Consider the following 17,305-nt stretch of genomic DNA (forward strand, 5'->3'; position numbering starts at 1 on the left):
AGAATCTGTGCTGAAGGAGGTTCAGATGGGTGCAGAATGGGAGTGGGATGGGTGCATCCCTTGACTCATCCATGTTGAGACCAATTTTTCCACGGATGAGTTCCCCATATGTTTCATAAGTAATAATAATAATAATGATAGGTTTAACATCACAAACTCCTCCCATCGGAAGGCTAGGACAGTGTCCCTTACAGAGGACCTTGTAGCGTGGAATTTAATGAACTATGCCCTTGGTTCAACTTCGCCGGTGGCAGGATTCAACCCGCCATCCCCTCGACCTTCGCTGCAAAGAAGACCTAAATATTCCATAGATTGAGTAACACTGGATTCTAGTTTGAGGTAAATCCTACTTTGCGTGTGTCTGAGGCAGTTGCATTCACTGGTGACACATACCCATCAGCATCGATGTCAGCACCTCCGGAAGGTCCCCCAGGGACTGAACACCTGACAGTCATCGGTTGCCCTGAGGTCATGCCCTGGCTGCATTGGGTCGAGCAAAAGGGTCCTTGAGGTCTGACCCGCTGCTCCGGATTTAACAAAACATGTCTGCTGGAACACCTGCAGCCCCCAATCTCTGCTGAGCATCTCCCAAGGGACAGTCTATGCGAAGGGTCATGACCTGATTCCAGTGAATATAAGGGGCGACCAGGAATTCATCTAGTACAGACAGCCTTGGAAACTGAGAGAGGAATCTCCTACCACCTTCTCCGCTGTGACACATGGTCTCGGGAACTGAAGAAGCTATCTCCAGCCAACTCCCACTCCTTTTATGGCCAGAGTGAGCTTATTTACCTGTTCTTTGGCACCCAACTTGGACTGGGCCCAAGACCTCTATCACCATCTGGATTTCTCCCTAACTTTAGTGACATCTCCCCTCCTACTACTTTTAGCTGACATAGAAACAGTCCCACAGTAATACCATGCAGACATCAGTCCAAGGTTTCTTCTCAGAGAGATCTATGGAATGGCCTGAAGACAACTGCTCTGGTGCTGCAGGTTTCCAGTCAGCAAGAATCAAAACAACAATTAAATCGCTTCCTCCTTGCTTCACACTCCTCCCAGTTCACCATCCCACAACTGAAATCACCCACCATAATAATGTTATCCCTTTTTCCAATAATTTTGGGAGATGTCTGTTATCGAAGGGACATACGCTCTTTCCTTTCAAATGTTATTTAATCATAACCTGCCCTGCTTTGTCAAAACTCGAACTCATCTGTGTTCATATTTTTTCCTTTACCACTATCATCACTCCTCACCACATTGTATCTCTTCTATCCTTTTTACACAAACATTATCATCCATCTACAGCATGGATACCTGTATTTTTATTTACATTAGTCTCAAAACAGGAACCAATGATGGGTACTACCTGTGGCCTTCTATGAGGGTAGTCAGATAATTAATTATCTCCCTGCCACCCGTCAAAAACATAAGATCCTTTCAGAAGTGTACCCCACGAGGGAAGGCACTTCAAACCAGGTCCTGGGTCTTTTTTTTTTTTTTTAATTTTGCATTTCCTCCATTTTATCATGTAAGGAGCACCAGATGAAAATGTATATCTTTCACTAAATATTCAACTGGAAGATTTTAACAGAATGAATCAAACTCTAAATGTACCATCTTTTCATTTTTCTAGTTCAAACTCATAAACACACATTTTGAAACATCTAAATGGTGTTTTAATGGACAACCACCCAGGTGCATACCAGAAATCAAATGTAAATAATATACTCAATTAACCATTAACTTTGTGAGTAGGTTGGTTTGCACCACCACACTCAGTCATTAGTCTCTAAAGTAAATAGTGTATGAATTTGTGAAATTTTATACATACATACACATACATAATTCAACATACACACAATCATATACACAAATGCAATACATAATCATATGTATACAATTGGCATGACATGCTTAAAAATACCTAAAATTAAGGCCTAATCAACCATGCAAATTTGCTGCCCCACTGCACTACATTAGCAAAATAAGGATGAGCATGCACTGAAGAGAAGCTTTCTGACTAGGGAGTAGTTATAGCTATGAAAATGAAGACGGGAGGCTTTCAGTCTACACGTCTTCTTGTAATGACTTATCAGTAATTGAAAGTCATACTCTAATGGGTGGTTAGTGATTTCTACAAAGGATCTCTAAGAAGCATTTCATTGGTGCTACAGCAGTGTGCTTGATTGATGGGCAGCAAGTTAGTGCTAGAGGACATACAGTGGCCTGGGACTGGAGCATGATAGCCGTCTGGGGCCGAACACCACCGGTAGCAGCAGACGACACCACCACCGGCCTGACTCCAACCACGCCACCCTAAACACAACACAACAACACACAGGCGTGAATCAAGGGAGGGGAAAAGGGGGAAAATATAACACTCATAAGACACAAATTGCAATTATTGACAATTGACATACACCACCTGTGGTCTTTTGGTTTCACACCAGAGCAACTTGTAAGAATCTCTCATGCGAGACATGCAAATCAGACTGGTGACAGAACTTAATAATACTGAGCAAAAAATTGAAGAATAAAAACTTAAAACTATTAAAATAAAACATAATTAAAATATTAAAACTAGACATAACATTACAAACACTTGCTTAACTACAACCCCAAATTGTTTTACAACAATGAGACTACACAAAAGGCAGAAAATTTTGAGTTATCTAGCAAACCATTAAATGATCACCAGTACTTGACTGAGTGTATAGACAATAGCGATGCTTGGATTAATTCATAACTGAAACCTGTCTTTTCATGGCATATTTGCTACCTTATACACATCTTAGAATCAAACTGACAACATGAAATTAAATTACTTATAAAATGTTCCAGTTTTTCAAAATTGAAGTGATAAATATAGAATTCCAGATATCATCACCATCATTAGAACAAGTATTTGACATCATGGGAACTGAAGTACAACCTCACTCACACATGTTATACCATGGTACTGACCACTTTTCCTATTGAGAGAGAGAGAGAGAGAGAGAGAGAGAGAGAGAGAGAGAGAGAGAGAGAGAGAGAGAGAGAGAGAGAGAGACAAAGACAGAGACAGAGAGAGCCACAAGACACCAGGCATAGTTTCATACATTATGTAGATATGAAAGACAGATTACATTAGTGCTATGGAGTAACTAGAAATTACAATCTAGAAACCTTAAGACTTAGCTTCTCATTTGCTCACAAAAGCTCCCTTAATAATGAACACAAAAATGTCAGATTCACCTGTGGATCAAAATCCCTAAACGACTCCATGACTGCATTACTGCTTTGCAAAATTAAACCCCACACACTGACAAACTTATTGCAATTCACTTCCTGAGTGCCTTGCTTCTCTGAAAGCAACTTCCCAAAGAACAACTCTTATCAACCTTCATCAATATCAAAATAACAAAAGTCATTTCCCCTATACAAGATGGGTGGCGAAGTGTTCTGTTACTATCAATTGATCTTTTTTGTTTCCAATGGATTTGTGTCATTAGCCAACTATCAATTTCCATACACAAATACAGCCAACCTTTATTCAACATGGTTTCAATTTAGATGAGGTATAGGAGTACACAGTTTCACATTTACTTGGGTTAGTGTTTGTAGTTATTATTCGTGAAGATGTACTATGCAGTAAACATATTTGGGATAGTGTCATTCCTTGGGGAACATTTGTCTCCCTATCAAAAGTGACAATGTGGAGGAGGCTTCTGAGGTGGGTATGAGGTAGCTTTGACCTGAACCAAATTATTTTTCACTTCTTATGTGTCCATTAATCAATTAAGTGTTGCATCAAGTTTTAACAAGCTGAAAACTTGTAGCTCCACAGTGGCTGACAATCATTCTTGGAACCTCCCACAGATCTCTCTAGGACACTCTTTCCCAACCCCAGGGTCAATGCAAACTGAAATATCTTCTGGCACCAGACAGAAAAATCTTGTATGTATGTATATAGTATACATGCGTAAGTAACCACTAGGAAAAGTAAACTAACGAAGCAGAGCGCTTTCGTATAGTTACATCTTCAGTGCTGATACAAAGAAGGAATTATAAAATGAAGAAACAAGGTACAGAATATATGATTGAGTGAGACATGGTGAAGAGGGAATTCGGAGAGGTAGTGGAAGAAATACACCATGTCTCACCCAGTCATATATTCTGTACCTTGTTTCTTCATTTTATGATTCCTTCTCTGTATCAGCACTGAAGATGTAATTATACAAAAGCGCTGTTTCGTTAGTTTACTTTTCCTAGTGGTTACTTACACATTTGTGAACACATGTTCCTAGTGTTATTTATTGCATATATATATATATATATATATATGAATACATATACATCTCAATGATATAAAACCTACAATTGTACTTAAATGCTTAGACCAGTGGAATGGCCTAAAAGTCAATATGATGGAACTAAACACCATAAATGCAATGGGGGCAAAGAATGATAAATGAAGCTCAAGAGACAGGACCTTTCAAGCAGAGCTCTGTTCCTTTACATCACAACTAGATAAAGACTCACACACACAATTAAGAAAGACCGCATGTTTAAAGGATGTGTAGAAATAGTTTTCCATGCAGATGCATAAATATTTTGAATAGTTTAGGAAGTGATATAGCCCAAGCTGAAACAATACACAAATTCAAATCTAAATATGATAATTGGAAATCGAGGATACAGACCAAGTTGGAACTGTACATGAATTTGAGGCTAGGTAGGATACAAATACTTCACTCCTCCCATGAGGCTCACTGGCTAGCTACCAAACTCATGGGTTAAATGGTGAGTGATGCAAACAATATGATTTGAGCTGAAACTCTTGAAAGCACGGTGATCTCGAGGTTAATATTTTTGGTTTGTAAGCATCAAAAATAGCTTCTACAAGTGAACAGCTTTCTTTTGAGATGAAGAAACAATCTAAGGTGCTCCCTACTTCAAGAAAGCTTGAACTGTTGAAAAAACTGGTAGCTGGTACTTCGAGAAACAATGGCAAGGCATCAGGTAGCTAGGTTTGAGCAGCGAAACTCAATCTGCTAATGATTGTGCTGCTGTTAGATAGAACCAAACATTTCCAGACTTAGATTATTGAGCATGGATTACTGTCATGCCAAATCCTTTAATGCAGACGAAATGCTTACGTTTCATGAGTATTCCCAAAAGAATTTTGGCTGGGCCTGGTAAGAAATCAGCTATTTCTATATCACAAAAATCATGTTTTGGCCAGATATATGGGATTTACATTGTTATGCATGGAAAAAAAAAAAAAAAAACATACTAGAATGCATTTAATCCCTTTAATACAATGATGCCTATGGAGGCATCATGAGAAGGGAGTGGGTATAGGAAGATGCCGACATTGGTGTCTTGATTATATTTACTTCGCAGTTGTAGCTGAGTGAACCCCATATTCTGTGAATTGGCCTGAACGAGAACAAGTGATACAGCTGTAACTTTACATTGTACAATGTGAGCATTGTGATGCACCACTGTACATCAGGAAGCTCATGCTGCCCGTGAGAATTTGACCCATATTAAAGAAGTTAACCTTTGTAGACCTGAGTGGGCACATGGTGTGGTAACAGTGCACAGTCGGCAGTTTACACTCACCATCCTAGGTACCCTCCACTCATACCATTCATTTAGCCATTTCATTTACATATAAAAATAATACACTGTAATGATAATTCTTTGCTTATGGCTCACAAAAATCATGCGCTAAGAACACTGATGACTCGGTAAATTCAATCCTTTGGCACCTACTCAGCTGTGAAGGTGCCAAAAGGCATGACTTTTATCATATTGTCATAATTGGCAAATCAATCTTATAACAATTTTCTTTGGGTAGTAAGCCGAGGGGAAATTATGACCAGCTTCCCATGTAATTTGAGGTGAAGAAAATCAAAAAGGTTACATATGAGGATGTCACTTGTTGACTGAGGTGAAGTGGCAGCCCTGAATATTGTTTTTGGCGAAAAAAAAAAAAAAAATAATAATAATAATAAATAAATAAATAAATAAAATAAAACAGTATAAGTCAAAAGCAATGAGGAACAATGAACACCCACAAAAACATATACAAAGACAAAACAGCGAAAGATACAAAAAATATATACACAGCAAAACACAACACAATCACAAGCACATGCAAGTCTGCAGCAAGATAAACACATCAGGTAAAAAAAAAATATATATATAGAATAAACACACAAACACACACATTCATGAGGACCTGTCTCTGCCTCCATCATTCCCACTTCTATGCGATCCCACAAACTGATGCACCTGTACAGAAATTGTCAAGATACCTTGAAGTGCCTTTTTTCTTTTCTTTTCATCTTTTTTGTGCCCTCCTGTTGCTCTCCCATCCTAACCTTCAGTCAATTTTGCCCAATTTTTTCATATTCTAAACACAGATCCCAAAATCTCTCCATCAACAAGTTTCCAGCAACTACACTCTCCTTTTATAAAAGCCTGAAATTGTATCAGTTTCATATAAAGAATGATTGCTAGAAAGGAGATTTTATGAAAACTGCATTTCACTACCTGCAGCATCAAAAACAAATTTCATGGGGTCCAAGTGTACATCACAAGTGAAACTCTTGATGTGATAGGAATAGCTAAGACATGATTGACTGGTAAAGAATTGGAAGCAATGCTTTATATTTCTGGATTCAAAATTTGTCAGCGCTGTAAGAATCACAAGAAAGGTGTTGTCAAATACAATATCAACGCCAGTGAACTGGGGAAGTGAAAGTAAATTTATGACAATTCATGGGTTCAATATATTCAATAAAACAGGCAAAATATGAATGCAGGAGTAATATAGACCAGACATTACCTCTGGTGGATTACAATTGGTTTCAAGAAATATTTTGTTTCTGTAACTGTGATGTACTGATAACGGGAGATTTCAATTTTACTGGCTGACTGGTCAACTGTAGAACACACAGCAGTGCAGGCAGTCACTTAACACTTTCTTGCAACAATTTTTCAAACTTCTATCTATCTATATATATGACAAAAGGCCTCTTTCCCTTTGTAAAGGATGTGGCCAGCCAAGGCATCCCACACATATGGTTTTCTTTCTTTCTTAGCTACTTGTGAATGAAGGGCCATCCTTATCCATCCCCCCCCCCACCCACCCACTGCCTAGGTCAGAAGCAATGCAACAAGACACAGCACCTTCACAGCATCAGGGCCTGACAGCCAAAGCTGGTTTACACCCACCTCTTCATTACAAGGTGATGGTCACTTCTTGTTCACTTGCGAGTAATTAAAGAAGACCAGGAGAAATACCTTTGGGCAGCACTCTCCATTCACACCCACCTTGCTGCATTGCTTCACCCTGTCCATCCAATGTTACAAAGGTGGTTTGCAGAAGCTCAACAAAGCCCTTACTACCTACGAAAATCTGGGTCTGAATGTGGCAAGATTTGCCAATGCCGGCCAGATTTTATGACAAGAGCAATTTGTTCTGATAGAACTAACTGTGCAACAATGACCTCTGATTAGTAGAAGTCATGTATGATCACGATTTTCCTTTACTTTCCACTTTTCTTCTCAGTAAAATCCAATTTGTCAACAATGATTCAGCTGAGGATGGGAGATGATGAGAGAAAGTGGAGGAAATTATTGGGAGAGCCAGTTTTTGTTTGCTAATGACACTAGCTCGTGACCAGGTCGGAGGAGGGTCTAGTGATGGAGTTTGGGAAGATATGCAATAGAAGGAAGTTGAAAGTGAATGTGTGTAAAAAAGGTGATAAGATATACATGGAGTGAAGGTGGGAGTATGCTGGAGGGAAGTCTGAAAGGAGAGAGGTTAGAGAAAGTGGATACTTTTAAATATCTAGGATCACATGTAGCAGGGAATAGAGGTAAACTGTAATCTAGGAGGCTTGTAAATGTCTTGAGGGAATGAAAAATGTAACAAGAAATAGGTACCTGGTCATGGATGAGAAGACTGTGTGAAGGGGTGACTGTGCTAAGAACATTGTATGGGGCAGTCTTGGATTTGAAGCATGGCAGAAAAGAGAAATTTAAACTTGAGATGAGGAGTAAGGAGGAATGTGGGTAGTGAAAAGGGAGCTGGCAGACAGAGTAGTTGAAATAATACCAAAATTGTTTAGGGAAAAAAAAAAGTGTGGAAGGCAGAGGCGGATGGAGTGAACTTATGGGGATGACCATGAATGAGATGGATGGATGGGGTGAATGGGACTCTGTAAAAGGGGATTGTCTGTTGAGCAGGGAAGGGAGACGAGATAGGCATGAGTGGAGCATGGTTGTAAAAAGAACATAAATTGATACAATCCAAAGGGATTTTTCCTGGTCTTTATTTTCACATGGAGGACAAGGGGAGAGGGACACCACATGAATGAAGTAGCTAGTCCTGCTGAGCCTTGCTGCATTGCTTCTGATAGTGTGTGTGTGGAGGTGGGGGGGGGGGTTATCCTTCATCTAAAAAGTGCAAAGAAATGCAAGTGGGATGGATGCATGCTATGATAGGTTACCCCCCTATATTGCGTTTAGAACCCATTGTTATATAGATTTTGTATGATATAATGCATCATTATATAATCCAATGCTGACTATACAAAGTATTCACCAATTAATCAATCGATCTGTTGCCCCAGTCAGGACTATAAATTACTTAGAGAAGAGATGGTGCTACTGTCCAGGTATTGTTAGTGCATGTGCTGTGTTTTCTGTGTGGTGCCTGCATCTGTGGCCAGGCCTATTCTGTGTTGGTACTGTCTTAATGACAGATGGTGTCCTTCGCAGTTGTGCTTGTGGTATTCTTGTCTGGTGTGGAATGGGGATGTTCTGTAGTATGGAGTCTGGGGTCTTATCTTGCAGGGCTTGACAAGTTATCTGAGTGTGAATATGTTTCTGCATGGACGTTCTGTGCAGTTTGGGCAGTGTTTGTGGTAGATGTCTGAGTAGGAAGTATTCATCATATACTTTTTGATTTATCATAGTAAATGTGTTTTACATTAACAAAAATTAAACTTTTTCAGATAAACCCTGGAAAAATAATGGCACCCCATCTAGATAAGCTACATCCTGTTCATTGTTCTTCTTTTAATTTAAATCTTTACTTTCTTACTTTACCCTACACATCAGCAGTATTTATATTTTTCTACATTAATCATATATGGTTTTCTTGAGTATTTATCATATCAAAGAACTGACGTAAACATATTTAGCCTGAAGTATGATAAAAAATCCAAACAAGTGAAATACAACCATATCCATTTACAAATGGTCAATGAACAAACGAGCCATAAGTCAGTGACTACCTGCATTGTCTTCTTTGTGATCTGCTGTTATTATTCAGTGATTCTTTTTAGAGAGCTGAGGGATGTAAACCTCAGGGGATAATAAGGTGACTGGTGTAGTGATATCTATGATGTTATAAGTACTTTTCTTTGTCTTTAGACTGATTATTTCTGCTGTGGTGTCTGTTAGTGATAATTTTTCAAGACCATTATGTTGTAGTGTAATTACAAGTCCACCATTGTGGTGGGTGCTGTCTCTTCTACTCATTGTGTATTCAATGAATGTTGGTAGTATGGACTGTGGTGTTTGTTTAGTTTCCTGTATCAGTGTTAAAGAGTATGTTGTGTTTATATACAAATTGAAGCAGTAACACACATCAAAAATGAAGCCCGGCACCCACTAAAACAAATACCATTCAGCTGAGAGAAACCTTGGTCATTGTGCATTCAATGATGTTGGTAGTATGGAGTGTGGTGTTTGTTCAGTTTCCTGTATTAGTGTTAAGAGTATGTTGTGTTTATTTATAAATTGAAGCACTAACACACACAAAAAATTGAGCCCAGCACCCACTAAAACAAATACCATTCAGCTGAGAGAAACCTTGCCCCCCCCCCCTCCAGGGGGTCTGCCCTGGAGGCTGAACCTCTGGATAAGGGTGAGGGTGCTAAAAGGTTTTACAGACAGGTGGTAAGACGATTCCAACACACATCTTATAAAAAAAATAAATACTTTAGGAAAGAGAGAGAAAAAAAAAATAATAATAAAATAAATAAATTAATAAATAAGTGATAATATAAACCACTTCATTCCTCTCTGCTTGACCTGGGCCTTGAATGAATATACTAGAGATGGCAACTTATGGAAATTATAAAAAAAATATCTTTCTATAGATTTTCTAACAGTCGGAGTATTTCACTAAAGCTTTGCCTGAAAAAGCAAATCATAAGCTGTCACTCCCTATGCATATAATAAAACAAATCAACAAATGAATAAATACATAATGAACAATATAAAACAAAAACAGTAAAAATAAATCAGGCTATCTGGAATTTACTCACTATAAATCACTAGTAAATAAACAACAACACTTACATGAGAAAAGCATACAAGCTCTATGTCAATAAAAGTACTGGTATTAATAATGAAAACTGGAACCATGAAATCCCAAGCATCAGCTAAACTATGCACAAAGTCATTCAATTCATCAAACTTGATAAGCATCACATGTGGCAAAGTTTCAGGGTACCTATGACTGGAAAATTCCAGGTTTATTGAAGACTATCAGTGAAAATAGATTAAAACCAAATAAAATAAAAATTTTGCCTGACAACATGCAGTACAACATACTCTCAATACATCATTAAAACATCAACACAAGCACTGACCAAATGGCCACCCTGATATGCCTCACATGTTGCCTAATGGGCTTCACCCAAACGCGTTACATGTAAATATTTACTCATAATATCTTAATTCCTACAAATAACAAAGACTTGGGCATACTACACAAAAACTGAGCAACTTACAGTTGGCTGTTGAAATCTGTATGCTGTAGTGGGAGGAGCGACTGCTGTAGTTGGAGTTCCTGCTGGGAGTTGACCTGGTGCAGTGTTGACACGTAATAATTGAAGCTGTCCATTTTCTGTCTTTACCAGCAGATGTCCTTGTGCTCCAGGTGGTAACCCCTGAAGAGCATTCAGGGTAAATTGCTGAAAGACAGAGGAGTAGTTATTAATTGGAGAAATAAAATTATATTATGTAATAGGTACTTCTAGCTATGTATTATTAATGTGAGGAGCATATGCCAGGAAGCGTGTAGCTGTAGCCAAAGTCATCACCTGTGCCATGAGGAGACAATTACAGCCACTGATGGAAATTAGAGAGAAGTGCAGGATTCAAACCCACAATTAACTGAACAAGAGGCCAGGGACCAAAGTTGCCATCTTTGCCGACAACTAAGTGAATGCAAGTCAAGTGCATGTCCAATTACACCACCAGCACACCCTATGCAACATTACAACTCAAAAAAATATATGCAAGTGCAGATACTCAAATCATGTAACAATTCTAAGTGCTATTTCTGGCTATGAAATTACAACTCCATAATAATTCAAATTCACAAGTAGATACTCAAACAATGTGAAAACCACTTGGAGGAGGAAGAGGAGGAGAAAGAGAGAGGATCCTAATCCCCAGCTTTCAGATGAAAATAATCATCCAGCATTTGCCATAAAATTGATAAAAGGTATCACTGCAGCAACTGGGTTGAACGCAAGTAATAAATACCATGCCTTCCTTCTGTCCCATTCAATCATCCTCTACAACAGGTTGTTGCTGTTGTCATTCACTAGACTGTCTGGTTGAGCACTATCATCTCCCTGAGGAATGCCATGGCTTGAACATGTTTCTCACAAATCCCATATAGTGTATATTGTGTTGTTGGTGTGTGTGATTATGTACAATTCAGACTTCCATATGTGTTGTATAGTATGGGGTGAAGTTTTGGATCCTGGACAGTTATTTGCTATGCCATCATTTAGCCTCTTCTGGTCACTTAGTAGGGCAGGATGGTGGCTGCACCACAGTCTGGCCAGGTGGACTCTGTCCTTTTGGGGGAGAGGATTCAGAAGGATGGATATCAGGGGGTCTGGCATGCAGCAGTGTATTATCTTTCAGTTTATTGATGGAGCAGGGAGTTGTATGATTATGGATATGCTCCTGGAGGCTGGCATCTGGTGGTTGTGGAGAAAGAGAAGAGAGAATTTGTGTGTGATATAGGTATATGGGGACTGTTGTGATGTTTCTTGTCATGTGTGGGTGTTCTGCTAAGTTGTGTAGTAGGGGTGATGTGTTTGTGAAGGCAACAGGAAGTGTTTGTGTACATCTCATGTCAAGGTCATCCTTGACTTTGAGGACTTTCAATTCATGGTGTAAATAGTCTGTAGGTGTTGTATTTGTGCAGCCTATAATTGCCTCTAAGGCTTTGTTTTGTATGGTGTGACATATATACCCTCTACAACAGGTATGAGAACATGGTGGCAACATTCTTCTTCACCACAGGGAGATCAGAGAAGTTGAAACTCAAGTTCGAGAGGGCAGTAGCAGTAAATCTTGTCACTATTCCGTTACAAGTAAAATTTTTATTCTAACATGGATAAATGATGTGTGGGGTGTGTGCAGGATTAGAATGATGGAAGGGAACAGAAGGAGAAGCAGTAAAACGTAGAATACACAAGTGAAGTTGGTGGCAGCAGTGTTGCAAAGAACTAAGGAAGTAGATAAGTTACAGATAAAACTAGGTAAAAGTAAAATGCAAGATAAGGGAGGCAGGTGTAACCATTTAACAGACAAATTTTGAATAATAAAAAGATTTTTGGTAGGTTAAAAAAGTGTGAGGTAGGGAGAAAGTTAATGCTGGTGGACAGATGCTAAAGGAAAACAAGGCAGTAAACAAAAGCTGCCAGGCAGGTCCATAGGTCACTTGGGGGAAATAAAATTATTATTGTTGTTGTCTTGGTATTCTTAGTGCTGGACAGTTGTATGTGTTCAGCATTTTCTGTGGTGGTTGCATCTGGGGCAGTTTGATCCTACAGCATGGCTGATGCTGTGTTGATATTGCTTTCATGCAAGGTGGTGTTCTCAATACAAGCATGATAAGGTGATTCTTTCTTCTATTGAGGGATTCTTCTGTGGAGCTGATGTCTTCTTATGTAAGTATTGCTGTGTATGTGCTGTGGCTTGCTACACTGCTGACCCAGGACAGTGAGCGAGATTCTGGGATGACCAGTCATCCAGGAGGAGCCAAGATAAGAAGTAGGGAGGGGGGTGAATGGGAGTGGAGTATGTGGGGATGGAATGGGTGGGAGTGGATTTTATGTCTTTGCTTTTAACTACCTCCCTTGTAAGGGGGAAACAACCATTGATATATGTATGAATTGAGTTTTCTGGGAACTACTGGTAATGTCTTTTAATGTTCAGCTGGTAGTGCTTGTATTATAAAATGAGATGAGCAAATGGGGTTGAAGGTTCTGGCTCAGAACTGAGTACCAATAATATAATCTCCAGATGGTCTCTTTAGAGGGATTTGGTTTCTGTATACAGGTGCTCTATTGGGGTGGGCTTGGTGTATCCTGTTATCATTGTCCAGGATGTAGAAGCATAATCAAATACGGTTCTTAAGAATTGTTTATAGACAGCAATTAGCTTCCTTTTGTTGTCTGAATCCTGTGCTTGTGCGAATTATATTAGGGGGTTTAATCTCTTGCAGGTGTTCAGTGTTAGATGTTTGACTTATGGCCTAAAGGTCATATGAATATTAAAAGTGGGACCTACAATCTTGTGTATTCTTTTCTTGGATGTTTTTGTGATTTATGGATGTCTGGAGTGAGCAATGTTACTGATAATTTCTGCAGTGAGGCTCCCATTCTATTATTTCCAAGCCATTGTTCCAGCTTCTTGGACCTCTTCAATGTGAGTCAAATATTCGTGCACACATTAGCTGCCTGATGTACAATGATGCATCACAATATGTGCATTATAAAATATAAAGTTACAACTGTTTTACTTTCTCTTTCACCCAGAATGTTTGTACATACACATACCAAAGGCTCTTTCCCCCTACACGGGAGGTAGCCAAAAAGAAAAAGTCATAGAAACCACTCCCACCCATTCAATTTACTATATATTCCACTCCCCTCCCTCTATTAGAATGTTTGTAAACAAAGAAAACATGATCGAGCCTGTCTGGGCACATTAGAAAATTAGAGACAGGACCCAATGAGCGTTGCTCCTTTAATGTATACTGCAATTAGATAAATACAGTACATGGGAAGGGGGGGATCACTCAGATACAACTGCAAAATAACCAGGAAGTCAACACTAGCATCCTCGTATACTCTCTCACTCCTCATGACACCTACATAAGTGTCATAGTATTCAAGAGGTTAAGTATGCTTGGGTGTTTCTTGTTATCCTTCTAGTTTCTTTGGCAGGTTATATATGTTGTCATCTATGCGAGTGTATTGGTGTTAAGTTCTGGACCCAGTGTTGGAAAAGGTGATGGGGAAGATGGGTAGAGCATCTTGGGTTTTGCCAAATATAGAGAATAGGGAGGGTTTAATTGTGGCAGGGGAAATGCCAAGAAAATGGTTGTGATGGTATAGGAGTATAATAGGGCTATAAGAAAAGATACAAAGAGCACCAAAGAAAGATAAAAGCTAGTGGGGCATACTGAAACAAAATAATAGCTGGTAAGGGAACTGGGTTAAGTGGGTGTCAAAATGTCTAACAGGAAGTAAAGGGGTGGGGACAGGTCAGGGAAAGGGACAAGGAAAGTCAAGAGTTGCAAAAGGTGACTTGGCCATGGAATCTCATGGATGACCTTCCAAAACCTCTCACAACAGTAAATAAATTACTTACTGGGAGGTACAATGTTGAACATTCCATTAAATTCTGTTCTATAATATTTGAGGAAGGCTCAAGAAAAGGAGATAACAGAACAAGAGAAACAACATGAGAATGTAAAGAAAGAAATTGTGAAAATACAATAGAAATTGCACTTCAACATATTTTTATATTCACACTTTACTGTATACAGTTACAGTTATTTGTTTACATATCTATATGCTGAGCCTCAAGTTAGGCCTATTCTGTATTGGTATTGTCATATCATGGATGGTGTCCAGAGTGCTGTCATGCTAGTATGGTTCTTGCTTGGTGTAGAAGGGTTCTCTTCTCTGTGGGACTCATCTCGAGGCTGTTGATGTATTACCGAGTCTAGTGGTTCTTCCTGAAGGGGCTTAGTTGATAACTATATTTGGGTTGTTGGTGTGTAACCAATTTGAGGCTTGGTATGATAAAGTGGAGAGACCTGACAGGATCCAATGAGTATCACTCCTTTCCTGCATATACAAATAGGTACATACCCCATTCACCTAACCATATGGTCATCCTCCATCCACCTCGACTTTCCATTCTTTATGCTAAATGCTCTTCACTCATGCTATCCATACGCCAAAACAGTCCCAACATACTTATCCTTCATCGGTCTCATCTGCAAATTCCCTTTTTACCCCCAGCTCTCCTCCTCATTTCTCACGCTATCCCTCACAATAACCCCAACCATACTTTTCAGACACTTCAACTAAAACAAATCTAAATGTCTCCTTTCTGTTGGTCTTAAATTCCAAATAGCTCTAGGCTCATAGAATTGTTTCTTTCCAAGATGAAGAAAGAAAAAGAAAGAAAAAAAGGGCAGATAGGAGTGGAACAGATGTATGCATAGGCTGGCTACCTTCCTTAAAAGGAGAAGAGGCTGTTGGCATATAGAATATAGATAGACAGCTTCCACACCCAACATGACTTCAGAGAGGACATGCCCAGCAACACAATGCTTATAAACATAACCCAATAGCTGGAGGGATTTAACAAAAACACTCCATAAAGATTGCAAAGACAGGTATTCACAACAATGACAAAAATGGCTGAATTATTAGAATAAACAGTCCAGAGTAACCCAAAATAGCAACATCTCTTGATCCCCCACAAGGTGCAACTGTCACCTATGCTGTTCCTCTCTACAAGCAATCTCCCAGCACTAAATCTAGAACTTGAATACCAATGCACTTGCCTACACATGACCTGACAGGGACCAGTGACATGTACTTGGACATTGCATTCCTGAAAGATGGAGAGTGAAGCTGGCCATTTCCAACTGGAGGTGCAACCCTGAGGGGCTGATACTTGGTCTCTGTACTGAACCCAAGATTTCCCCAAACAGCTGTAACTGCATTTTTTTAGTTTTCCACACACAGAGAGTAGACAATCATCAACTATTCTCTTTCGCTTACCACTCTAAGCTGGTGGCAGAAACAGTCACACAATGATACAACAGTATGAAGTTTCTTCCCAGAGATCTGTAGGTTTTCCACTTAGTCAAACTTGAGAACAATTGTGTGATACACTGACAATTATAATCCAGCACAGTAATTACAAAACAACACTTAACCTCTTCAATATGAGTCAAATATTCACGCACACATGTTGCCTGATGTATGATACATCACAATACATGCTTTATAAAATATAAGGTTACTGCTGCTATACTCATTCTCTTTCACCCTGAACAATCATAATGTCACAGAAAATGTGACCAAGCTTGTTCACAGAATATGGGGGTCACTCAATTACAAATACAAAATAAATATAATCAGGAAGCTGACGCTGGCATCCTCGTATACCCCACTCACAGCTCATGATGCATACATTAGCGTCATCATATTCAAGAGGTTAAGAATATCCCTTCTTAGACAAACTATATCAATGGCTCACTCGAAAACCATCAGAAACCTTATTTCAATCAACTGCTGCCTCTAGTTTCACCAGGTGGAAAACCCACAGCTTGATAGTGGCTGGCAATGGTTCTCAGAACCTCCTACAGATCTCTTTGGGAAGAATCTTTGGACTTTAGTTTGTGTTATATTAGTGTGGTCCCGTTTCTACGTCACCGACTCAAAGTGTTAGGGAGAGGAGAACAGCAGCCAGCACTCTTATGTGTAAAAAAGTAAGAAATACTGTTGAAGCTGATAAAAAGAGCTCTTGGGGCCAATCCATTGAGTTTGTGTTGTTTCAGTGTGGTCCTATTTCTATGTCACCGACTCAAAGTGTTAGGGAGAGGAAAACAGTAGCCAGCTCTCTATGTGTAAAAAAGTAAGAAATACAGTTGAAGTTGTTAAAGAGAGCTCTTGGTGCCAATCCATTGACTGAGTGCCATCCCCTCAGTATTGTACCTCCTGATGGGGGTGAGGGGGGTTCACAGGTTTTGAAAATAGGCAGCTCCACTGTCCATTTGCAAGATCAACCAAGATCAACACTGGTTCCTTTCTCATTCCAAACAATCACAAGTAGTGGACAAAAGGAAAATCATTAATGTACACAATTAATTCATAATTATCATACTGGACTATACTTTCTACAGCTTGGTTCCCAACAATCAAGAAAACAAACATATATAACTAACTATACA

General features: G+C 39.2%; 1 protein-coding gene across 4 annotated transcripts in view; it reads right to left on the reverse strand.

Moving 5' to 3' along the window:
* LOC143036761 (transcription initiation factor TFIID subunit 4-like) overlaps positions 1–17,305 on the reverse strand; it is a 46,734-nt gene that overhangs the window by 26,812 nt on the left and 2,617 nt on the right. For 2 of the 4 annotated variants that reach the window (XM_076204466.1, XM_076204465.1), the window contains exons 2-3: positions 10,809–10,991; positions 2,227–2,322 (exon numbers count right to left, since the gene is read on the reverse strand). In XM_076204466.1, coding sequence (XP_076060581.1) covers positions 2,227–2,322; positions 10,809–10,991 — 279 coding nt within the window. The remainder of the gene's footprint in view (positions 1–2,226; positions 2,323–10,808; positions 10,992–17,305) is intronic. The other 2 variants (XM_076204468.1, XM_076204467.1) reach the window with 1 other exon arrangement.

The sequence above is a fragment of the Oratosquilla oratoria genome, chromosome 21, assembly GCF_046742065.1.
Source record: "Oratosquilla oratoria isolate Oo_2021 chromosome 21, ASM4674206v1, whole genome shotgun sequence".
NCBI classification, from domain to species: domain Eukaryota; kingdom Metazoa; phylum Arthropoda; class Malacostraca; order Stomatopoda; family Squillidae; genus Oratosquilla; species Oratosquilla oratoria.